The sequence below is a fragment of the Nannobrachium achirus genome, assembly GCF_963921795.1.
Source record: "Nannobrachium achirus genome assembly, chromosome: 3".
NCBI lineage: Eukaryota > Metazoa > Chordata > Actinopteri > Myctophiformes > Myctophidae > Nannobrachium > Nannobrachium achirus.
In genome coordinates, this window is record NC_137812.1 from 1,638,581 (window position 1) to 1,662,155 (window position 23,575).

The 23,575-nt window shown below is 40.2% G+C and overlaps 1 protein-coding gene across 1 annotated transcript; it reads left to right on the forward strand.

Annotated features, from left to right (window-relative positions):
- Positions 1 to 4,101: 4,101 nt before the first annotated feature.
- LOC308281579 (nuclear factor 7, ovary-like) lies at positions 4,102 to 18,465 on the forward strand (the record flags this gene model as incomplete). Its single annotated transcript, XM_080721805.1, has 3 exons — positions 4,102 to 4,164; positions 9,944 to 10,897; positions 18,442 to 18,465. The coding sequence occupies 3 exons, from the start codon at positions 4,102 to 4,104 to the stop codon at positions 18,463 to 18,465; spliced, it is 1,041 nt and encodes a 346-aa protein (XP_080577931.1).
- Positions 18,466 to 23,575: the final 5,110 nt, after the last annotated feature.

Below are 23,575 nucleotides of genomic sequence, written 5' to 3' on the forward strand. Positions count from 1 at the left end.
TCCAAAACGAAGAACAAACCTCGGACCAAGCCGAAGAACAAACCTCAGAAAGTTTCCAGACGTATGTATGACCTTCTTTCATTAAAAAGATAAAATCAAATAAATTAATGAATGTATTTTAATATTCATATCTGTGGATGTTCTTATAACAAAAACGGTTCAACATAATCAAGAAGAGAAACAATTATACTACTTGATGCTTATAACAAACTCAAGAAGAGAAACAATTATACTACTTGATGCTTATAACAAACTCAAGAAGAGAAACAATTATACTACTTGATGCTTATAACAAACTCTGGTTAATAAGACTTTTATTATGTATTCCATAATACCTTGTGCCCCTCAAAAAAATGACATTCCCTGAGGCCACAGTGGCCTTAAAGGACAACTTTGTTTTTTTTACAACAAGGGTTCATATTTTAGATTGTAATTAAAAAATATAAAAGATGAGTTAAAATGTTTTAATTTACTCCTTTCTATCGTTTTAGACATTTTAATGATTTCGATTTCAGTGGCTGAGGGCATGCGTACAAGTGGCTAAATATGTATTTCTACACAGAATAAGCCCATTCCCAAAAGGCACTGCAATCTTTCATGGACAGATGTGACTTTTGGGGTTACTGTAAATAGCAATAAATAAATCGCAGGCTTATTGTGCCTAAAAATACATATTTAGCCACTTGTACGCATGCCCCATAAGTACGCATGCCCCACGTCTTAGCACGCTAAACATGCTAAAACGATAGAATGAAGTAAATGAAAACATTTTAACAATCACTTTTTCTTTTCTCTAATTACAATCTAAAATATGAACCCCTGTTCAAATCAAAGTTGTCCTTTAATGCCCCAGCTGACTGTACCACTTTCTCCTCCGTCTCCTCCTCAGACACCAGTGTCTTTTGTCTATATTTTTAAAACCAATCCAGTATCTTTGCTTGGTGCAGGGCTGAGCATGGATCACATTGTAAATAGCACAATTTATTTATTTCACAGCAGATAGTCTACATATAAAATGTAATAGCATCCTTATTCAATTATTTCTTTCAATGGACCAAAATCTTGTTTTATTTGTTGGCCTTCCTGCCCTGACTTTTGGCCTTTGTGCCCTCAAGAAATGGACAGCACCAAAGGCCAAGTGCCAAGTGGCCTTGGCTTAAAATGACGAAATTCCAGGCCTGCTCATAACCGTGCGGTGTACAGAGCCAAATGCCAATTCTGACAGACAAGAATTGCCATTTGGCAATACAGATATCCACATATATCTGTAGGTCCCTGATTGGCTAACCCCACCTGTCAGCTTAACTAACTGGCCTTGCTTGGCATAATAGCAATTGTGCTGCAGCCAATATAAATGGAACTTTAAAATCATGTCAAATAATGTTTTCTTATGTTAATTTGATCACGCTGCAGAGTGACATAATTTAAGTAATAGACACAATCTAGTGTGATCATTGCACAGCGGGGGACCGAGAGAAAGACAGACTCCGTTCAGACTATTCCTTTAAAGTTATACCATGTAACTTTTTTTATAAAACAAATCTTAAAATTGTCCTAACTGTTAAATCGCTAAAGTTTTAGAACACCCACTCCGTTATTTTCAGCTTCTAAAGCCTTCTCTTTATGTGTTTTCTGTGATCCTCGCCGGGGTCCGGTTTTCGCGGAAAAATTACGTCATCATACACTACCGGCCAATCACAGCGAGGGTTATACACTGCCAGCCAATCACAGCGCATCTTGCTGACTTCTCAGGAAGTAGCTTGCCTCAACAAAACAACAGCATATACTCGGGTGAAGGAGTCCGTTTCTCCGAAAAGAAAAAAAAAAGAAAAAAAAAACGTCCGAAAGACGCAGACGCGACCGCGGTTTGCTATAGAGCTACTGACCACTAGTTGAGCAACTTACACAGTATAGCTTTAAACCATGTACTTAATCAACCGGAGTCCCCCAGGGGTTTGTATTTGTTACCCCCTAGTTTTCCTCCACACCAAATCTCTTGCCAAGCATCTTTTGCAGATCTACAAGCAATATTTAGCTATGTTTGACAAATGTTGCCCTATTATTTATTACTAGGGATCATGTGGGAGTTATTTAATACATTCGAGATTCCATCCCAAAACCATTAAAAAGGATCCAATCAGACTTTAGACAACCTCACCCTACTCATGCACAATGTGTCGTTTTAAACATTGCCCACTGCACCTGCACTGACATGACACCCAATCCTTCCAGGTTTAATTCACACTCATGCTGTTCTTTATGACTTTCTGATTTTATCTTCCTTTCTACAGCTTGGACAGTGTTAAGGTATGATCCAAAGGCCCAACTGAGTGACACACTCAAGTCTCTACAGGACAACAGAAACAAATTTGGCTGCCGCGATATTATTTGGTTATTTCTACTTTGTATTTTATTTCTTACCTACCGGACATTGTGGTCACGTCACTTCCGGCCACTTCCGGCCACCTTATATGGAAGACGCCAGTTCAGGCACTGTTAGCTTCCACAGTCTAGTCATGCCGCCTGTGTGAGAGGAGGCATGAACCTGTTGGGTGTCTGTAGCCGGTTGGCAAGGTTTGTGTTACTTTAACGTTATGTTTATACTTTGGTTGTCAATATTTAAGTTGTTTGTTTCTTTTTGTTATGAGTTTCACTGATGCGTTTTGTGTTTATTGTTTCAGTTGTCTAGTTGTTTTGGGACTTGGATTCCCCACCCCCCCCTTCATTCCTTTCATGCCTATGCAGCCAGAGAGGTACATTTGATTTCAGTGTATTCTCCTTTTCTGTTACGTTTATTGTCATTTTGGTGTTTGTGTATATGTCCTGATTCTTTGTTTATGTGTTCACCAGTTTGACGGTGTTTTGAAAATAAACATCTGTACATCGAACAACTTGCTTCATTATTCTGAGAGGAGTGACAGTCAAACTCTGCATTCAAAGAGGGTATCCAGTCCAGATCCATCCATCCTGCGGCGAATCGTCTACCCGGCCGAGAGCAGTGGAGCGCGACCAGCCGAGAAGCACCAAGCGGCGGCCGTCGCTAGCGCTGCTAGCCGAATAGCCGATAGACTCCGCAGAGACATCATCACGCCCCCCTCCCCCCCCCCCAAACACTACATCGTTTGCGTGCGTGCTTGCCAGCCAGCCAGCAAAGGACACGTTTGCGTTGGTCATCATCAAGAAACACCAAGTAGAGGTTAGTAAAAACAACACGATGCGCAAGAGACAATAAAGAGACACTTTAAGGTTTTCCTTATGCAAATGAAGAGTCATTGAGTGAACCATTCTTTCCTTTTATTCTTGGTGACGAGGAGTTGGTTTTAAGCGTTTTTGCATAATGTTTTTGGGTTCAATTAAATGCCTGCAAGTCGACACTTTATATGGCTCTTGAAATGGTTTTATGGTGGTTTTAAGGTTTTGGTACATTTTATGGTTTAAGTGTATTGTTTATATTTATGGTAAAGTGCGTGGGTCACAAACAAAATGTCTCAAGTAAAGACATTAGAAGGGCCCCCACAGCCAAAGGAAACAACACCTGGTTTGCCAAATGCCCAATCCGAACCTAAAACAAAGGAATCAGTGCCACCAGAGTCTATAAAATCTGTTAAAGATGCAGGAACTGTCATTGAGAAACAAAACTTGGAACCTCGTAGAGGACAAAGAGGTCGCACTTTGACTGAAAAAGGAAAGGGGTTGCAAACCGAAAGGTTAAAGGGATTGCTTTACATTTTTGATGGTGCTTATGATCATTGGAAAATTCAAGCAAAGAGAATTAAAAAGGCCGTAATCAACCAGGCTCCTTCTGAAATATTACAACAAGAAATCAATGCGGTTCAGAAATACCAGGAAGAATTAAATGGCATTTATAACGAATATCGAACAATTGACGCACCAACAAATGACCTGCGTCGCAGAATTGACAAGAGCAATCAAGTGACTGGAGAAGATATCGAATGGGCAGAAGTAAGCACTGTGTTTGACACCACCACTGCTACAACTCCATCCTTACCAGCAACACATTATCAAGAGGAGCAAACCCAACAAGAGGAGCTAAAGGACAAGGCTGCAGAGAACCAAGCCACCCAGAACTTTTTAAAAATTATGGCTGAACAGGAGCAGCAACAACAGAGGTTGAATCACATGGAGGCTGAGAACCTCATACATGTAAAGGAAATGGAAAGGATCAAAATGGAGGTGGAGCGCCTGGAGCAACTCAAAAAGCTAAACGCTGCTAAAGCTAATTTAAAGGTTCCTCAAGCCAATTCCACCCCTGGCAATACAAGACAGCAGTACTCACTACCACCACAAGAGGGTGTCAATGTATCCGACCTGGTTAAAGTGCTAGCTGAAGCAATTACATCTAATAGACTACCCATACCTGAGCCTGCTACTTTCACTGGTGACCCATTAAAGTACAACATATGGAAGAGCTCCTTTCAAACCTTAATTGAACGAAAAAATGTACCAACAGCAGAGAAAATCTTTTTCTTACAAAGGTATATTGGAGGAGCTGCCAAGGAGGCAATTGAAGGTTATTCTTTAATGGAAACCAATGAGTCTTACCAAGCTGCATGGGACCTACTGGAGGAGAGGTATGGGGATCCCTTTATCATTGCAAAGGCCTATCGGGACAAATTACAAAGCTGGCCAAAAATAAGGGATGGTGTGGAATTGCGCAAATATGTTGATTTCCTGAGGAGCTGCGAATCAGCAATCTCACACAATGCTCACTTAAACATTTTGAATGACGCAATGGAAAATCAAAGGCTTGCAATGAAACTGCCTGACTGGTTGGTAAATGGATGGAATCGTGCAGCAACTACTTTCCAACTGCAAAGTGGACGTTTTCCAAACTTCAGCTATTTTGTCACATATCTCAAATTGGAATCTAACATCGCTTGCAATCCCATCACATCATACAGTGCTCTGCGACAAAGTGAGACGGATGATCGCAATAAACCCAAGAATCAAACTACGGTCACCTACAAAGGGCCAACAACAAATGCAAAAACATTTTCTACTAGCACTGAAAGGCCACCTAGCTGCTACCTTTGTAATAAAACAGGACATGGATTACACAACTGTTATCACTTCACAGCTAAGCCACTTGTAGACAGAGTACAGTATGTGCAACATGAGAAACTCTGTTTTGGCTGTTTAACACCTGGGCACCAGTCAAAAGGTTGCAGAAATAGATCAGCATGTGACATTTGCAAGAAGCGCCACCCTACCTGTCTACATGACGATGCACGCTCAAATCTACAACCCAAAATGGAATCAAGTTTCAATAAGGATAAAGGCCGGGCAACGTCAAGTCAATCAAATGCTATGATATCTCACAGTATTGGGCAAGAGGAAACAAGCATTCAAACATCTTCTATAGTACCTGTGTATGTTTCTTCCTCAGACCATACTGATAAAGAGGTTCTTGTATATGCGATGCTTGACACCATGAGTGACTCTTCCTTTATTCTTGAAGATGTAGCAGACATTTTGAATGTCCCCGCTGAACCTGTCAGAATCAAGCTGTCGACTATGTCTTCTAAGGGTGCACTCGTATCATGCAAAAAGCTCACAGGTGGTCTCCAAGTAAGGGGTTTCTTTTCCGATACAAAGGTCACAGTGCCAACATTGTACACACGTGAATTCATTCCTGCAATGAGGTCTCATATTCCTACCCCTGAAACAGTCAAGTCATGGCCTCATTTACAACATCTGTCAGATCATATTGCACCGTATCAGGAATGTGAAGTCGCACTTCTGATTGGCTACAATTGCCCACTGGCCCTCATGCCCAGAGAGGTGGTATTCGGTGAAGGAAAGCAGCCGTTTGCTCAAAGGACCGATCTGGGCTGGAGCGTCATCGGTTATGGGAAACCATGTGAGTTTTACGGAGATGCCATAGGGATGAGTCATCGTATCATGGTAAAACAAGTGACCCCTGACATAAACCCAACAGCTGACTTTAAAGGTGAAGTCCACTATGTCTGCAAAAGTCAAATCAAAGAAATGATTGTGCCAGATGATGTAATCAAGGGTTTGGAGTCTGATTTCAATGACCGTAGTGGAGAAGAAGCAATGGTCTCTCAGGAAGATTTGCTGTTCTTAACAAAGTTGAAAGATGGAATCAAACATAAGTCAGATGGCCATTATGAAATGCCCTTGCCCTTTAAAAAGGAGCGTCCAAACCTACCAAATAATAAAATCTGTGCAGTGCAACGTCTTTCTTCCTTGGAACGGAAATTTAACAGAAACCAGAAATACTATGAGGACTATGTGAACTTTATGGAAGACATCATATCTCGTGGAGATGCCGAGAAAGTCCCAGAAGAACAGATTGACGGTCTACCTGCTTGGTATATTCCTCATCATGGTGTTTATCACCCAAAGAAACCTGGGAAAATACGTGTGGTCTTTGACTGCTCCGCAAAGTTTCGTGATGTATCCTTGAACGACCACCTCCTTACTGGCCCAGAGCTCACTAATTCCTTGGTGGGAGTCCTTTGCAGATTTCGCAAAGGCCCCATAGCCATCATGTGTGATGTAGAGAAAATGTTTCACCAATTCCACGTAAACCCAAGAGACCAAGATTATTTAAGGTTCTTATGGTGGGAGAAAGGCAATCTCAAGTCTCCACCATCTGTCTTTCGTATGACTGTACATCTTTTTGGGGCAGCTTCTTCACCTGGTTGTGCCAACTTTGGGCTCAAACATCTTGCCTCTGAAGGTCAGGGAAGATTTGACGAAGCCACTGTCAAGTTCATACAGAGAAACTTCTATGTTGATGATGGGTTGTTGAGTGTCTCAACTGAAGCAGAAGCCATACACATCATTCAGTCAGCAAGAGATCTCTGTGGCACAGGTCAACTAAGACTACATAAGTTCATTTCAAATAGCACAAATGTGTTAAGAGCAATACCTAAGGAAGAATGTGCTGAAAGTGTCAAAAATTTGGATATGGATTTGGGAGAACCACTAATGGAGAGAGCTCTTGGAGTTCAGTGGTGCCTATCCTCAGATGTCTTTCAATTTAAAGTCACTATTCAAGCATGCCCACTAACCAGAAGAGGTATACTTTCTACTGTGGCTTCTATTTTTGATCCATTGGGTTTCTTGTCACCTTTCATCCTCATGGGCAAACTGATCTTACAGCAGATGTGCAGAGAGAAACTTGACTGGGACGATCCACTCCCAGAAACCCTCAGAAGCCAATGGGAGTCATGGCTTAAGGATCTTAAGACACTGTCCACAATAAAGATCAAGCGATGCTTTATTCCGGCAGATTTCGCGGTCCAGCAGTACGAGCTGCATCATTTCTCAGACGCTAGTGTAATTGGTTATGGGGAGTGCACTTACCTCAGAGCCATTAATGTCAATGGAGACGTCTATTGTTCTCTAGTTATGGGAAAATCACGTGTTGCTCCAACTAAGATAACTACCATACCTAGGCTGGAGTTATCTGCCGCAGTTGTTTCTGCAAGGATCGGTGTCATGCTCAGAAATGAGCTTGAGTTGGACAACCTTAAGGAGTACTTTTGGACTGACTCCAAAGTGGTCCTGGGATATCTAAATAACGATGCTCGAAGATTCCATGTGTTTGTTGCCAACAGAGTACAAAAAATCCAGTCTTTAACTGATCCGAAGCAGTGGCACTTCGTTCAGTCAGAATCTAATCCAGCAGATCATGCATCAAGAGGCTTAACAGCAGATCAACTTATAACTTCAAATTGGTTTACGGGCCCAGACTTTCTATGGGAAAGAGAGCTGCCACAAGAAGAAACCATGGTGGAAATGGTCCCTGAGGATCCAGAACTTCGCAAGGCTCAAGTGTACAACGTACAAGCAAAGGAAGTAAGGACGATGTTGGACCGTCTCAAAGGGTTTTCAGATTGGGAAAGAGCTGTCAAAGCCATTGCTTGTTTAAAGCGCCGTGCTCAAAAGGTAAAGGGACTTTCACTTCAAGGTGAAACTACAAGTATTGAGCAACGCAAAGAAGCAGAACTGTTCATTATTAAGTTGGCACAAAAGGATGCATTCGCAAGTGAAATTGAAAGTATCAAGCTTCGCAAAGCCATTAAGGCGAAGGATAAAACTAACAAGTTATACACTTTGGATCCATTTGTTGATGATCACGGTGTTCTAAGGGTGGGAGGACGATTGAAGAGGTCATGCCTACACCCTCATGTTAAGCACCCAGTCATTCTACCTAAAGCAAGTCATATATCTTTATTACTCATTAAGCATTATCATGAGAAGGTACATCATCAAGGAAGAGGAATCACTGTGAATGAATTAAGATCTAATGGGATTTGGATTACAGGATGCAGCAATGCAGTGGCCTCTCACATTTACAAGTGTACAAAATGCAGAAGGTACAGGAGGTCCACCCAAGATCCAAAAATGGCAGACTTGCCAGTGGAAAGAATGGAAACGACCCCACCTTTCACTTATTGTGGAATTGATTGTTTTGGTCCCTTTTATGTCAAAGAAGCTAGAAAGGAGCTGAAAAAGTATGGCCTGCTTTTCACCTGTTTATGTTGCAGAGCCATTCATATAGAAATGCTCGACGACCTCACGACCGACGCGTTCATTAATGCTTTACGAACGCTTATTGCCATACGTGGTAATGTGAGGCAATTAAGGTGTGATCAAGGCACGAATTTTGTCGGTGCAAAAAGGGAATTCATGGAGGCGATGAAAGACCTTAATGAGGAACAATTAAAGGAATATGGATGTGAGTTCCTAATGAATTTTCCTTCTTCCAGTCACATGGGCGGAGTCTGGGAAAGACAAATTCGAACAGTCCGCAATGTCTTAACTGCCATTCTTGATCAATCATCCAAGCGACTCGACGGTACCTCATTGAGGACCTTCTTGTATGAAGTAATGGCCATTGTTAACAGCAGACCCCTCACTACAGAGCATTTGAATGACCCTACCAGTTTGGAACCCCTCACACCTAACCATATACTTACCATGAAATCCAGCATTATCATGCCCCCACCTGGACAGTTTGTCAGTCAAGATGTGTACTTACGCAAACGATGGCGTCAGGTGCAGTTTCTAGCAAATGAATTCTGGATGAGGTGGAAAAGGGAATATCTTCTTAACTTACAACAGAGGCAAGTCTGGCAAAAGGACAAAAGGAACACTGAAGTCAATGACATTGTCATTTTGCAAGAGGAGAACACTACAAGAAATCGCTGGAAGATCGCAAGAGTTGTGGAAGTTTATCCTAGCCCTGATGGGAGGGTCAGGAAGGTTAAACTGTTAATAAGTGACTCAACTCTAGATGACCAAGGGAAAAGACAAAGTAAAGCAGTCTATCTCGATAGACCAGTGCAAAAAATTGTTGTACTGTTGGAAGCATAATCTTGTCACGGTCAAACTGATTTTTGTTTTTTGTTGTTGTTGTTTATCATTTAAGAAATCAAGGTTGGTCAACTTGATTTGGTGGGAGTTTGGCTGCCGCGATATTATTTGGTTATTTCTACTTTGTATTTTATTTCTTACCTACCGGACATTGTGGTCACGTCACTTCCGGCCACTTCCGGCCACCTTATATGGAAGACGCCAGTTCAGGCACTGTTAGCTTCCACAGTCTAGTCATGCCGCCTGTGTGAGAGGAGGCATGAACCTGTTGGGTGTCTGTAGCCGGTTGGCAAGGTTTGTGTTACTTTAACGTTATGTTTATACTTTGGTTGTCAATATTTAAGTTCTTTGTTTCTTTTTGTTATGAGTTTCACTGATGCGTTTTGTGTTTATTGTTTCAGTTGTCTAGTTGTTTTGGGACTTGGATTCCCCACCCCCCCCCTTCATTCCTTTCATGCCTATGCAGCCAGAGAGGTACATTTGATTTCAGTGTATTCTCCTTTTCTGTTACGTTTATTGTCATTTTGGTGTTTGTGTATATGTCCTGATTCTTTGTTTATGTGTTCACCAGTTTGACGGTGTTTTGAAAATAAACATCTGTACATCGAACAACTTGCTTCATTATTCTGAGAGGAGTGACAACAAATGTACAGAGTTTGACCAGACATACAATGATTGTTTTCAACACAACAAGGAGCAGGTGGAGACCACAGAGAATCAGATCAGAGCAGAGATTGAAAAGCTTCACCAGTTTCTGAGAGAGGAAGAAGAGAAAAGAGTTTCAGCTCTGAAGGAGGAAGAGAAGCAGAAAGCAGAGGTTGTCACCAGAGAGATGAAGAACATTCAGGAGCAGATCTCCTCTCTCTCAGACCAAATCTCTGATATAGAACAAGAGCTGCAGAAACCAAATGTTTCCTTTATCAGAGACAAGTATACACTATCAAAACCACAGCTGGTCTCAGGAGTGTTGATAGATGTGGATAAACACCTGGGAAACCTGGCCTACAGAGTCTGTGAGGAGATCAAGCAGAAGGTCACGTTCTGTCCTGTAATTCTGGACCCAAACACAGCAAACGGCTATCTCTGTCTGTCTGAAGACCTGACCAGTGTGAAACATACAGAGAAAATACAGCAGCTTCCTGACAACCCAGAGAGGTTCACTATGTATCCCAGTGTTCTGGGTTCAGAGGGTTTCAGTTCAGGAACACACACCTGGGAGGTGGAAGTTGGGGACCATCCTCGATGGGATATAGGTTATGTTAGAAAGTCTATCGACAGGAAGGGAGAGCGTCCTCCCGCACCATATAATGGAATATGGTGTTTACGTCGACACAGAAGCAAGGAGTACTCTAACGGTGTAGGAAAATTCTCACTACAGAGAAATCCTCAGAGGATCAGAGTCCAGCTGGACTATGATGAGGGGAAGGTGTCCTTCTATGACACTGAAGATGACAGGACTCCCATCTGCACTCATGAAGGCCCACGTTTCACTGAGGAACTCTACCCATATTTGAATTATGAAAAGGTTGGTGATGCTGAAACCACTGAAATCAGAATCTGTCAAGTAGCACAGGGGTTCCCAACCAGTTGTCCGGGGTCTGGGAGTTGTCAAAGGGGGGTGGCAGCCGCACTCCTACAGCGTACCTGCAGCACTCAAAAGCGTTGTTTTACAATGCAACAGTCTTACTTGAGAACTCCGACACTCCCAAAGTCTTACCTCAGAAATGAGACTCGCAGCGACAAAGTAACACGTTCCGTTCGCTGGAAATGAAGCCGCTTCCGGGTTCTTGTTGAAGCTGCTGTTCTGATTAACGGCCAAGCAGATGTCGCTATTTCACCTTCTACTAGTTGTACAAAAAAACCTTCAGCTCAATGTGAGGGAGGATTCACACTGAAGTTCGATTGATTCGAACTGTTCCCGAAAACAGTTGCCTGGTTCCCGCTGACCAGCATTCACATTGGCCAAAATTCCTCTGTGCCTGGACTCCCTACAGTGCACTTCATTCAACTGTAATTGTATTTGCGTGCCTCCCGGGGGCGCTGTTGACTATGGGGCTTTGGGAGATATAAAACGTCATGTCACAGAAGAAGAGAATTTAGAGCGAATATTAAAGTTTTACTGTGTTCCTGACGTTATCTTGAGTTAACAATAACAGGACAACAATACACAACCAAAGTGTGTGCTGACTGTCTTGTGAAACATCACAATGTAACGTCGTCTCTAATCATTGTATAACGTCACTGGTGCATCCTTGGTATCTTATTAATGACGTCACGGACCAATCCTTGTTATTTTCATCCTAGCAGAAGCGTCGCCACTTCCTTGTTTATGGCAAGGAAGATCAAAGAAGGAAGGGACACTGACGTCATTTTAGGCTCCATGGCCATCCACCATGACACTTGGAGGCACGGAGGTTCGGTGAATAACATTGCGCCTATGAGCTTTGGCTGGGACAGCTCGATAGAGATAGAGACGATAGAGACCTTTATAAAACACTCAGCTCAGGAATATAAAAGAAAACATGTCACACATTGTTTTGTGCTGTGTTGCTTTTCGGTGAGTACACTGTATAACATTATAGAGGCATCTAAAGAGCACAATTTACGTTTCTGAACGAGATAGTATCGCGAGACTCTCCACCATTCCATCTGGAATCCAAATCTCGCGATAGCTCCGAGACAGAAACGGCCGCCGCCGCTGTTTAGCTGCCTCAATAACATTATGTACCGTGCACATCGAAAATCAAGTGATTGTAAAAATACCTGTGATATGTCTTCTTTTATATTCCTGGAGCGACTATACAACAAAGGTCTCTATCGTTCAGAATTATTTTTTGTTCATGAGCTGTCCCAGCCGAAGCTCATAGACGCAATGTTATTCATCGAGCTTCCGTTGCAACTTCCGCCACCCAAAGTGTCATGGCGCATGGACCGTGGTGTGGGCGTGACTTCCAGCGACTTCTCCTTCTTTGGATACTTCTTGGTTTATGGAGTAGCTTCTTACATTGCAGCGCACCGTTCTCAAGGACACATCATGTGGACTCCAGACTAGCTTTGGAGGTGCATGTCTCGGGTACAGTTATTTCGGGGAGCAGAAAGCAGCCTTCACACTATGAAAACATCTGCCAAGTAGTCTCGAGTACACATCCAAGACCGCAGTGTGAATCCTCCCTAAATCTGTGAGGATTTGACGAACTTTACATTAGATTTTTTATTTTATTTTTATCTTAGTAAACCGTTTCATTAACACTTTGTTTTTAGTCACTATGTAAATGCTTTTTTTAATTTATTTTTTTAATCATCATGATATGCGTTTAGAAGGCCTAAATCATGGTCACATTAATTTTAAAATGTATGATAACGTAGGCTATGTTTCTAGGCTCTGTATTGGCTATACAGAGTGATAAACCTGTCCTTGCAGCCAATAGCATTCATTTGATTCATTTCCAGTACCATTCTCTGGACAGGATATAGAAACATGGCAGATTTGCACTTGCTGAAAGATAAGCTTCATTTACGATCTGTAGAAATCAATCGCGTGGCTCTGTCCATTTCTTTTTTACATTCTGTGGCAGAGACTCAGAGAGAGAGAGAAAGTCGCTGTGTGTGCTTCAGTGACCAGCTAATCTCTGGCTCCACTGGATGAAATTATAATAATTATAATCAATTTGTTTACAAATTTAGATGTGATATTTGATAGATTCCTCCGTTAATCCTATGTACAGTTTTCTGCATGTATCGGCATTTTTTTCTTGTTTGTTATTTTTTGGAAGGTTTCTGTAAAGGTTCTGAAAATATGGTTAGGATTATAGTTATGTTTTTATCTTTGGATTCTTCTTTCTTCTTAACAAAACAAACTTTTCAATTGTCACACAAACAGTTGACATTATGACTATTTTTACTGTGTTATATTTGTTTTGATTCTTAATTTTACTGTATTACATGTATTCTCACTATGTATTCAATGGACATTCACCTAAACTAAATTGTATGCAATAAAATTTCAATCTAAAATGGCGATGGATACTTTGTAATATCATATCTCTGGAGGATGAATTTGACTCCTGGTAAACAGTCAAATATTATCTTAAGCATGGAGAGTCAACCGGGTTATCACCCGGAGACATAAAACATAGTAAACATAGTGAATCAAACGGGATAAGACATCAGATAAAGAAATGGGAGATCCGGGCACTTCAAGTTCAAAAAGGGGACAGCCTTTATTATGCCAAAAACTTTCTGTTAAGAATGCAACATTTCCTTGTAGTAAAAATACAGTTACAGCTAAATATATTTGCTGACAAGCACAACAAATGCTATGCATTTTACAGTGGATAAATGGTAAAACAATGGTATATTTTCTAACGGTGACAGGGAGACGGTTTTATAGTGGAGGCATGCATGGAATGTCATGCTCTTTTATTCAGACATTTGGTGTCAAAGGTCATGTCTGACATGAATTTGACCTGAGGGTTAAGATTAAATGTATCCCCTCAGCAAGCAGAATGGCTCTATTAGCTCAATGGTAAAAACATTCAGCTCTTTCACAGGAAACAAGGTTTGACTCCAGGGTAGAAGAGGAAAGTGTGTACATAGTGCAGCTTTAAGGGAAAATGTGAGAAAATGTAACACATGCTATAGCTAATTGTGAATTAAATACACGATAACCCTGCTTGTTTTACAATTGTACAAACTCCTCAGTCAAAGGTTTATACACACTCAGCTTTGATTGATCTGTTACTGGACTCTGATTTGAAGAGGAAGGGTAATAGAGGAGATGGGAGTAAGAGGATTTAAGAATTCACAATCAGAATGGAAGAAACTGGTGTGTAAAGACCATACTGTACATGTCAGGAAATATGCAGAGGAGAAAAAAACTGTGAAAACATTTGGGACATGGGGCAGTGTGGGTGGAGAATGAAGGACACTTTGGCCTCAGAACAGATCACTGTTTAAGGGCATGAGGCCACAATGAGTAGCCATGGCCTTCATGTAATCCCTGTCCTGAGTGGACATATAGCTTAATGTTGTGAATATAATGCTATCTCTTCTATAGTTTTAGAGTGGAGATAGAGTCTAGTGATGTGATTGATCCAACATTTGAATATACAGATTTGACAAACTTAACTTGGTCCAACATTAAACAAAAGCTGAAATACTAGAAGGATATTACATTTGTCATTGATTCATTAGGATTAACAACTGAAACTGCTGGTTGTAAACACAAATGAGGTTCAGTGAATTGACACCGTAACCCATACGTTTAAATGAACAGTGGTATGTTAACAGGTAAATGTTAATTTGCTTATTATTATTTGTGTTATTTTTTTTTAAGTCAGTGTGTTTACATGCAGAGTTGTACCAACAGTTGTTTTGAAGCTATTGATCTACAATAGAAGCTGCATTCTGTTTGTTTTCTCAGGTGTGATGTCGCCCCCTAGTGCAGTGGTTCTCAACCTTTTCAGGCCACGACCCCCCAAATAATCATATTTTAACCCCCACGCTGATGCGCACTAAGAGTTGATTACATTTTGTATAACACGATTCTATTGTGAAAATAGCAGATCTGCATGCTCACAACGCCTCGCGTTGCGAGGCGTTGTGAGCATGTAGATCTGCTATTTTCACTATTTTCTACCTCTAATATTTGACAATTTGGCCAATGTTTAATTTGTCATTTTAGAGGTATTAAAAAGTCCTTAAATTGTCACTTTTGAAATGTGCAGATAATCTCAATAGACATATACTTTATGTTCGTTTGTTTACTGTAGAGTGAGAAAGCAATGTTGCACATTAAGCTAATCATCTGGGGACCCCCCAGAATAATTTAGGGACCCCCCCTGGGGGTCTCGACCCACAGGTTGAGAACCCCTGCCCTAGTGGACTGCTTTCATTCCTACAGCTTGACTTGTAGTGTTATGTGTGACATCATGCTGGTTGATCATTCCTGTTCTTTAAAAGTCAACCAGTCTGCACTACAACTGTCAATGCTGATGAACTGTTTTATAATAGTTCATAAAAGCTCTAATCTCATTACAAATATGCATGTGCACACTCACTTATTAAAGGACCACCTCACCTCTGGGACAACCAGATCTTATTTTATTGTTGTTTGGGACACGATCAACAAAATCCAGAGTACTTTTTTGAGTTCAACCTGTGTTTTTAGGTATATTAGTATTTCAGCATGCTACAACTGGTCATATGATGCATTTTGCATCATATGATGCATTAGATGATGCAATATCATGCTACAAAGCGTCATATGACCAGTTGTAGCATGCTGAAATACTAAAATATCTAAAAACACAGATTGAACACAAAAAATAACTCAGGATTGTGTTGATCGTGTCCCAAAAGACAATAAAATAAGATTGGGTTGTCCCAGAGGTGAAGTGGCCCTTTAACTCACCAACATGTAACACCACAACTGTAATTGCACGTTAAAGCCACAAGGTGGCAGCCAAACACCACTGTATTACATTAATAAGCATCAAGAGAAGCCTAATTTGACCTTCCTTGAGTTCAACGTCACCTACCAAATAATACTTAAATATCTATGATACTAGAAGTTATTGTGATTCAGCTTACATTCACAACATGTTTAAAATGATCTTGATGGATTTCAGAATCAACTTTATTGTGTAACAAAGTGGGTGACATGTGTTAGTTGAATGGAGGACAGAGAGAGAGAGAGAGATAGGCAACAATCTAAGACATCTACATGTAAATAGTTAATCCATCAGTACAGTACATGAGTAGACATGGTGCGTAAGCCACTTTGGTAGGTCCACAAAGCAGCATTTGAAGTTTTTTATTTTTATTTTTTATTATCTAGTCATCCTACGACTTATAAAGTCTTTAATTGAGGACCACATCTGTGTATAAACAACAAGTAACAATGAACTCCACATCTTATTTCTTGCATAAAATGCATCCACATTGTAATGGCATGACTAAAGACTATCACTTTTTAAGAGGTGTCAATGTCAAGAAGAGTAGAATAACATGCAACAGTAAATATGAAGTTGTTTGCTTGTCCACAGATGCTAAGTAACCTCTGTGTGGAGTTTTCATGTTCTCCCCGTGTCTCCTAGGGTTGATACCCTCACAAAAACATGCATGTAATCCTGGTCTCAATAATGCCTCACCCTGGTCAGCCGGGGCGCCTGATGGAGGGGAATTACATGTTCCTTACTCTCCATTTATTTAACCTCTTGCCCCGTTGTTTAGCACATTGGAAATCACTCAGAGTAATGGGGTAATGAGTCATGTAATATGTTTTAGATCTCTCTTGAAAAAGAGATAATACAGTAAACTGATGAAATAACCTGGTAAATATAAAGATAACACAAATTCATTCAAGTTGTGTCTAGGTAGCATATAGCTCACTGCATTTAGTGAAGATAAAACCATTACAGAGATCAAACAGAGTATTGGTTGCGTTGCTCCAGGGCCCCATGTGTTCCTGATTGTGATTGAAATTCACAGAAGAGGAGCAGAAAACTGTGAACATGATTCAGGAAGTATTTGGTGAAATGTGAAATAAATACTCCATGATTCTCCTCACTCATGGTGACCAGAATGAACAGTTTCATTTCTGAATGATCCAGGCTCCAGCGCTAAACAAATTTATCATGTTTTCAATAACAAAACCAAGAATGACTCTCAAGTCACTGAGCTGCTGGAGAAAATCATCGCATGATATCGATGAATAGAGGAAGCCACTACACCTTTGAGATGTTCAGAGAAGCAGAGAGAGCAATAGCGGATAAGAAACATAGAATTTGTTTACACAATGCAGAGAAGAAACGTAAAGAGCAAAAAAAATATGAATGTAGATGAGAGCCTAAGATGAAAGGCACTCCAAAGAATGGATTTTCCAATCAACAAAGCTTAACTGAGATATACGGTATCTATATCAAGGAATAAAAGTTAATGTTTTTTTTATATAGGCCTATATGTATATTTATAGTTCAGGCCCAAAATATATATCTTTTATCGTAATAGTAATTGTTAACAATTGTCAAAAATGGCAAAATATTCTCTCAATGAATTGTGTTCTGTTTATCTCTTAATAAATTGATGTAAGACTTTGTGCGAGATTTTAAGGTCAAATGACAACTCATGTGTATAGTTTTAAAGATAAAGGGTTTGGTTCATCTTACCCACAGGTCCATCTTACCCCGTTCTCCCCTATACTGTATCACTTTCACACAAAAAAAAAAAAAAAAAAAAAACATGTTGTTATTGCTTTACTGGTCCATCATTACTTGAAGTACTTCTGTCAAGAAACTCCATGCAGCCATGATTCTTCCTAAGTGTTTGTGAATGACTCAACATGGATACATTTCTGAAAAAAGGTGCTATGCAGGACGTAGAGCCCCAACACGAATGACAAGAATCATGGCTGCACAGAAAATGAGTGAAAGAAAGTTGCTCAGAACATGAAAATGGTTGATTTCACGTGACCCCTACTTCAGTCTGTGAAGTCCAATTGAGACCAATATAACTGTACAAATATTGGTAATTTGCCAATTCATAATTTGGTTAAATTGGTTATATTTCACTGTTCTTGCACTATATTTAAATTAAATCATCCTTTAATGCCTGCAATTGTTTCCAAAGTTCATTTCTACACCCGTATATATGTGGCTGTTACTATACAGTATACACATATAATCTAGTTAATTAAAAAAGTAAAGTAAAAAAAAAAAAAAAGAAAAAACTAAAAAGAAACTAGCCTTTTGATATAAAAATCAAACCTCGGTTCGAAGTGAAGCGGTGAATCAGAGTATAAAATGATCTGGAGAGCCAAATTGTCATGTGAAGCTTGACTAATGTTCAATTTTTCATTTTGGACTGGACAGGCATGGGACAGGCACGGGACAGAACTCTGTATATACATTCGGTTCGAAGTGAAGTGGTGAACTTTTATTCTATGTGTTCTAGAGCTTTTCTGAATGAATGAATGATTTTATCTGGAGGGCCGGATTGTCATGTGAAGGCTTTCACCGCTTCAAAAAACACATATTCTCTGCCTTTTCCATCATTCTATTATTTCTACAGCTTCATCCCTCCCCCAGTGTGTAAGGGACACACTGCAACTAAACTCCTCTGTTTGTTATACAGCTGACACTCCAGCAACTCTGCTCCCTCACCATACAAAAACATAAACACATCCTTCAATCCAATCCAATCCAATCCACATTATTCATAGACATTTAACCCTCTAAGGCCCGCATTAAGAAATACTTGAAATAAAAAATTGAAAAAAATCAGATGGTGTTGTAGGAGTCCTATTAAGAGGAAAATGTAATGTTTTTTTCAAAAAAATGTTTTTGTAAGATTTTATAGCCATAAATCAAAAATCATAAATCATGCTCTAATTTACATATGGGGGATATTTTTCACAATAATAACATATGTACATGTTCTAGACATTCTAATGATCACCAAAAAAAATAGTACAGGCATTTTACTTATGTTTTTGTGAGGTATAGCTTCCATGAAAAAGTGAGATGTTGTTCGTCAAAACTCTGGAATTTCAGCGGGTGTGGCGGGTGTGAATGTCAGCCCCTGTGGGGGGTATTTATATGCAAATATTTTGGCCAATGGCATTGTAATACTAAACAATAGAATCCAATGGTGGTGTTTAGGTGGTAGGGGGAGCTAAAATAAAATGATTTAAACCTTTTTTTGGATAAAATACAAACGTTGTAATATTACAACCGTGGGCCTTAGAGGGTTAAAATTAATACAACAGCGTTGAACCAAAGTGCTGTACACTAAGCAACAAAAATATAATAAAATACCAAGAGAAAATCAATAAACAAGACAACATATAGACACATTGCCTAGTGGAAACAACTCAGAATTTTTGAACGCCAAGGAGTGCAAGTGAGTTTTCAAACGTGATTTAAACACAGGCAGAGTTTGAGACGCTCTAATGTGGGGTGGAAGCTCATTTGGGTCCCCATCCGGGAATCAATGGGGTACATTTATTGTAATCAAATTATTGTCTTAGGAATGTGATTAATACAAAAAATGTCATTGAACTTAAAGGAGCTATAGTCAACTTTTTCTTGAAAAACGGATGCTAAAATAAAAATAATGTTTCGAAAATATTTTATAAAAAGATAAGCTTCATATATGTGTTTCTATTAAAAAATTAACACAAAAAACGTAAAATAATGATAAAATAATCCTTTTGGCCATTGTCAGACTGACACTTTGTTTACATTCTAGTCTATAGACTAGGATGTAAACAAAGTGTCGGCCCTACAATGAAAAAGTTGACTATAGCTCCTTTAAACTACTCCTTTAAATATGCAGTGCCATGATTTTTCTCCCCTAAAACATGATCAGGTATTATTATTATACTAGGAGGAAGATTACATTTTTTAAAGTGTGCAGAAAGTGTTAAAATTGGGTTTTTATGTGGCCACACCCACCAGTTCATTACGTATGCCTGGTTGTCTGGTGGCTGATGACCCAGCTGAGGTTAGCACCACAGTGTTGAGTGAATGGTAGAAGGGGAGGGGATGAGTTTATGATGTCATTTAATCTGTGTCTTTCGACTGGGCCTTTTAAGGCCCAAGTCTTTCAGCTTTCAGGAAGTAACCAAAAATACACAGATAAGACAAATCTTCACATTATAACCACACCTGGGGGTCTACTCCATAGACACATACAAAACAGAAAAAGCTATAGCACCACCTCTTTAAGAAGTGACCGGTCAGTAGACCAACAAAGACTTAAAAACAAACATTACAATTTTAAACTAAATCCTGTAATGAACAGGGAGCCAGTGTAAGGAAGCAAGAATCGGGGAGATGCCATGTTACTTCCCCATGTCTCATCCTATTTTTAGGCCTCGATAGTAACAGAGCTTCCAGTTACTCGCACCCCATACCACCCATGCCAGCACTTGGTGTCCTTTCCTCCATGCTCAAAGGAGATGAATCGCAGCCCACGGCCATACCTTCTGAACGTGTGTCTCACCTATACGGAGGTCAGAGAAAGAACATGTCAGATTACCATCAAGGTAACCCATGTCACAAGCTTAACGGCCCCCCAAACATTTGTATTGCTCCAAGGGCCACATGGAAGGTCACTGCGGGCCGCATGTGGCCCGCGGGCCGCCAGTTGAATACCCATGTTCTACAGTATATAAAAAAAACATACTACCTGGGCGCTTCAATAATGACTACCCAAATAAAATGATGGAGCACTCAACTGGTCTGCACGTTCATTTATTGCAAAGCGACAAGGTGACTCTACAGCAGGGGTCTTCAACGTTTTCAGGCCAAGGACCCCTTGAGAGAGATGAAGCAGGGACCCCCACAACCTGTTCATAGATTCCATAAAGTTTCATTGTTTGACAGCACAATCATCAGTGTATTTTGGATTCATGTCAACTTGTGTTTTCAGATATTTAAACACTTGAACCGTCAATACTTAATAAACTTGGCCTTTCACTCTGTACTTAGTTTGCTCTTTTTCCCCCTCTACACCAAAGCTTTTTGCCAAAAATAGCCGATCTACAAGCTCACAACGCCTCGCGCTGCGAGGCGTTGTGAGCTTGTAGATCTGCTATTTTTGGCTAAAGTTCTCAGAATATGGACTCTAGGGTTCAAGTGGTTAATATAAAAAAGGAGAAAACAAAGTTGCTATCACTCAAAGATTTGGAGGACCCCCTGTAGTAACTCTGGGGAACCCCTAGGGGTCCCGGACCCCCTGTTGAAGACCCCTGCTCTACAGTATACTGTATGTATGTGTGTGCTTAGATCTGCCCCATCACTGGCTGTGTACCTGCTTCCATGAGCGGTCACGGGCAGGGTTCAGCGTCACGGTTTCTGGCTGAAACTTCTGCAGCACTCTCTTGTTCTCATCCAACAGACAGACAGTTATCTCATATGTACAGCCGCAGTCTGTCCTCCCACAGTACCTGCCGGAGGAGTGAACAATGAATTAGCTTGCAATGTCTACATTTTGGCTGGTCACCCAGAATATACAAATAGGGCAAGTGGACAGCTTTTTCCTTTCTTTTTTGCGTGTTTTTAGAGACTGGAAAGCAATGCTATTTTGTTTGCTTTTCACACTACAAGAGTTACGGTATCTTTACAGTTACTCAACATTCTCATGCACTTTTATAGGGTGACCATATTCTGAATCCCCAAAAAGAGGACACTCTACCCGGCAATTAAATAACTTTTAATTGTGATGGACACATAAGTGCCAGCTTTGCAGACAGTACAGAGTTTCATCTGTGAAACGGCAATTGCGTTTAGAGTGCGTTTTGTTCGGCTCTGCGCAGTGCAAGCCCTGATCTGATCTGAACGAGTCAAGCAGAGGTTTTGGGGTGGAAATCTGGGTAAAAGAGGATGTATGGTCACTAGGGGTGTAACGATATAGTAACTGCATCGAAATAACGTTTTTAACTTAAAAAATTGAAGTATATCGAAATGAAAACAACTAAAATCGAATTGTATTTTTTTATTTTGTATCGTATCGAATCGGCAGTGCAAAGAATCGATTGTATCAATACTACCTACTTGTGCATTGTATTTAGCATTTTTAAGAAGAAAAAATGAAAAAGAGGGCTTTAATTACTTTTCCTTTCCATATAGCTACACTGGTCTATCGATAAATGTGTGTAATCTCTGGGTTCATGTCAAAGTGCAGGTTGGTCAATGATTGAAGATAATCACTGTGTTTACTTATTTATATCCATAATAATACATGTTTGCCTTAAAAACCTGCAATATCCACACCTTTCACACAGATTTAATTTCTTTGCTAAATAGTTACTATATCGATTTTTAATAATTAAACCAATGTATCGTGATATGTATCGAATCGCTATTAAAATGTCTCGTTACACCCCTAATGGTCACCCTACTTTTGTACAACTTTTGTTTTAAAGATTCAGGCTGATCAAGGAAAAAGAAAATAATTGCTCTTCTGAAAGTGTGTGTGTGTGTGTGTGTGTGTGCGTGCGTGCGTGCGTGCGCGTGCGTTCGTTCGTTCGTGCGTGTGACGTGAAGTTATAGCCGCTCTAGACTGGATATAATAGCTACCTTAATTCCCTGAAATTAGCAAGTTGTGTCTCGATCAGGCCATGTCACTCGACAGAAGAAATCTGCTCACTCCCAAACCACAACAAGAGCACACACAGAAACCTTACTTTGTCACACACTACAGTAAAGAAGCTCTTCAGAGAAAGTGACAGTTCTCTACGGGAGGTATTCAGAGAACTCCCAGGTATCAGTTTTAGAAGGCCCGACCATCAAAGATACATTTGTCAGGAGTTACCTTCCTGCTTCCAAACCTGAGGCTTCGCCGACCTAAGGGCAATTTTTGTTGTGGTCACTGCAATTAGGCATTAATTGTGCATAATAATGCATAGTTAAACGTACAATTTCAGAAAACCTTTGTATTACATGTAAGTAATCAACTGGAGAAGTTTCATTGTTATAGCCATCGGTTATTTTTTTTTTACCCTATTCATTGCACTTTTAACATTAACGTACATGTCTACCGTTTGGTAGAGGCTTATATTTTATAATTCTAATAATAATAATAAAAAAAAACATGGTAAAATATTTTTTAACAGAATGCTTTCATTCATGTGTAGACAACATGTGTAGGATGTCACCAGGGGCCTGTAGGCTGCAGACTGCAGGTCCTCACTGTGGACACACCTGGTAGGCCTATAATTAGGCCTACATTGTGTCTTTGTTCAGTAACACCCTGAAGAAGGCGTTTGCCGAAACGCGTTGGTGTTTTTTTAATATTCTAGCCCGTTGAATAAAGGCCTTTTATTAAGTGTGCCTGCTATGCAATAGCAAAACACTTATTGTAATCCGCCATACTTAAGTCATTAATTAAGTCATTAAGTCTTTCGCCACGAATTTCTGCACGTAATAACTGCCGCACAATTTACGCCACCGCCGCAATATATACATCAAAACGTGCGGCTCGGCCGGGAATGGTGTGCTATTACTTTTCTTTCCGATCCGCGTTACCATTGCGACGTAATACGCAAAAAACGACGCCAAAAAACCCCATTGACTTAGAATGGGGGAAACTTCGGCACGTAATAACTGCCGCACGATTTACGCCACCCCCGCAATATATACATCAAAATGTGCGGCTCGGCCGGGAATGGTGTGCTATTACTTTTCTTTCCGATCCGCTT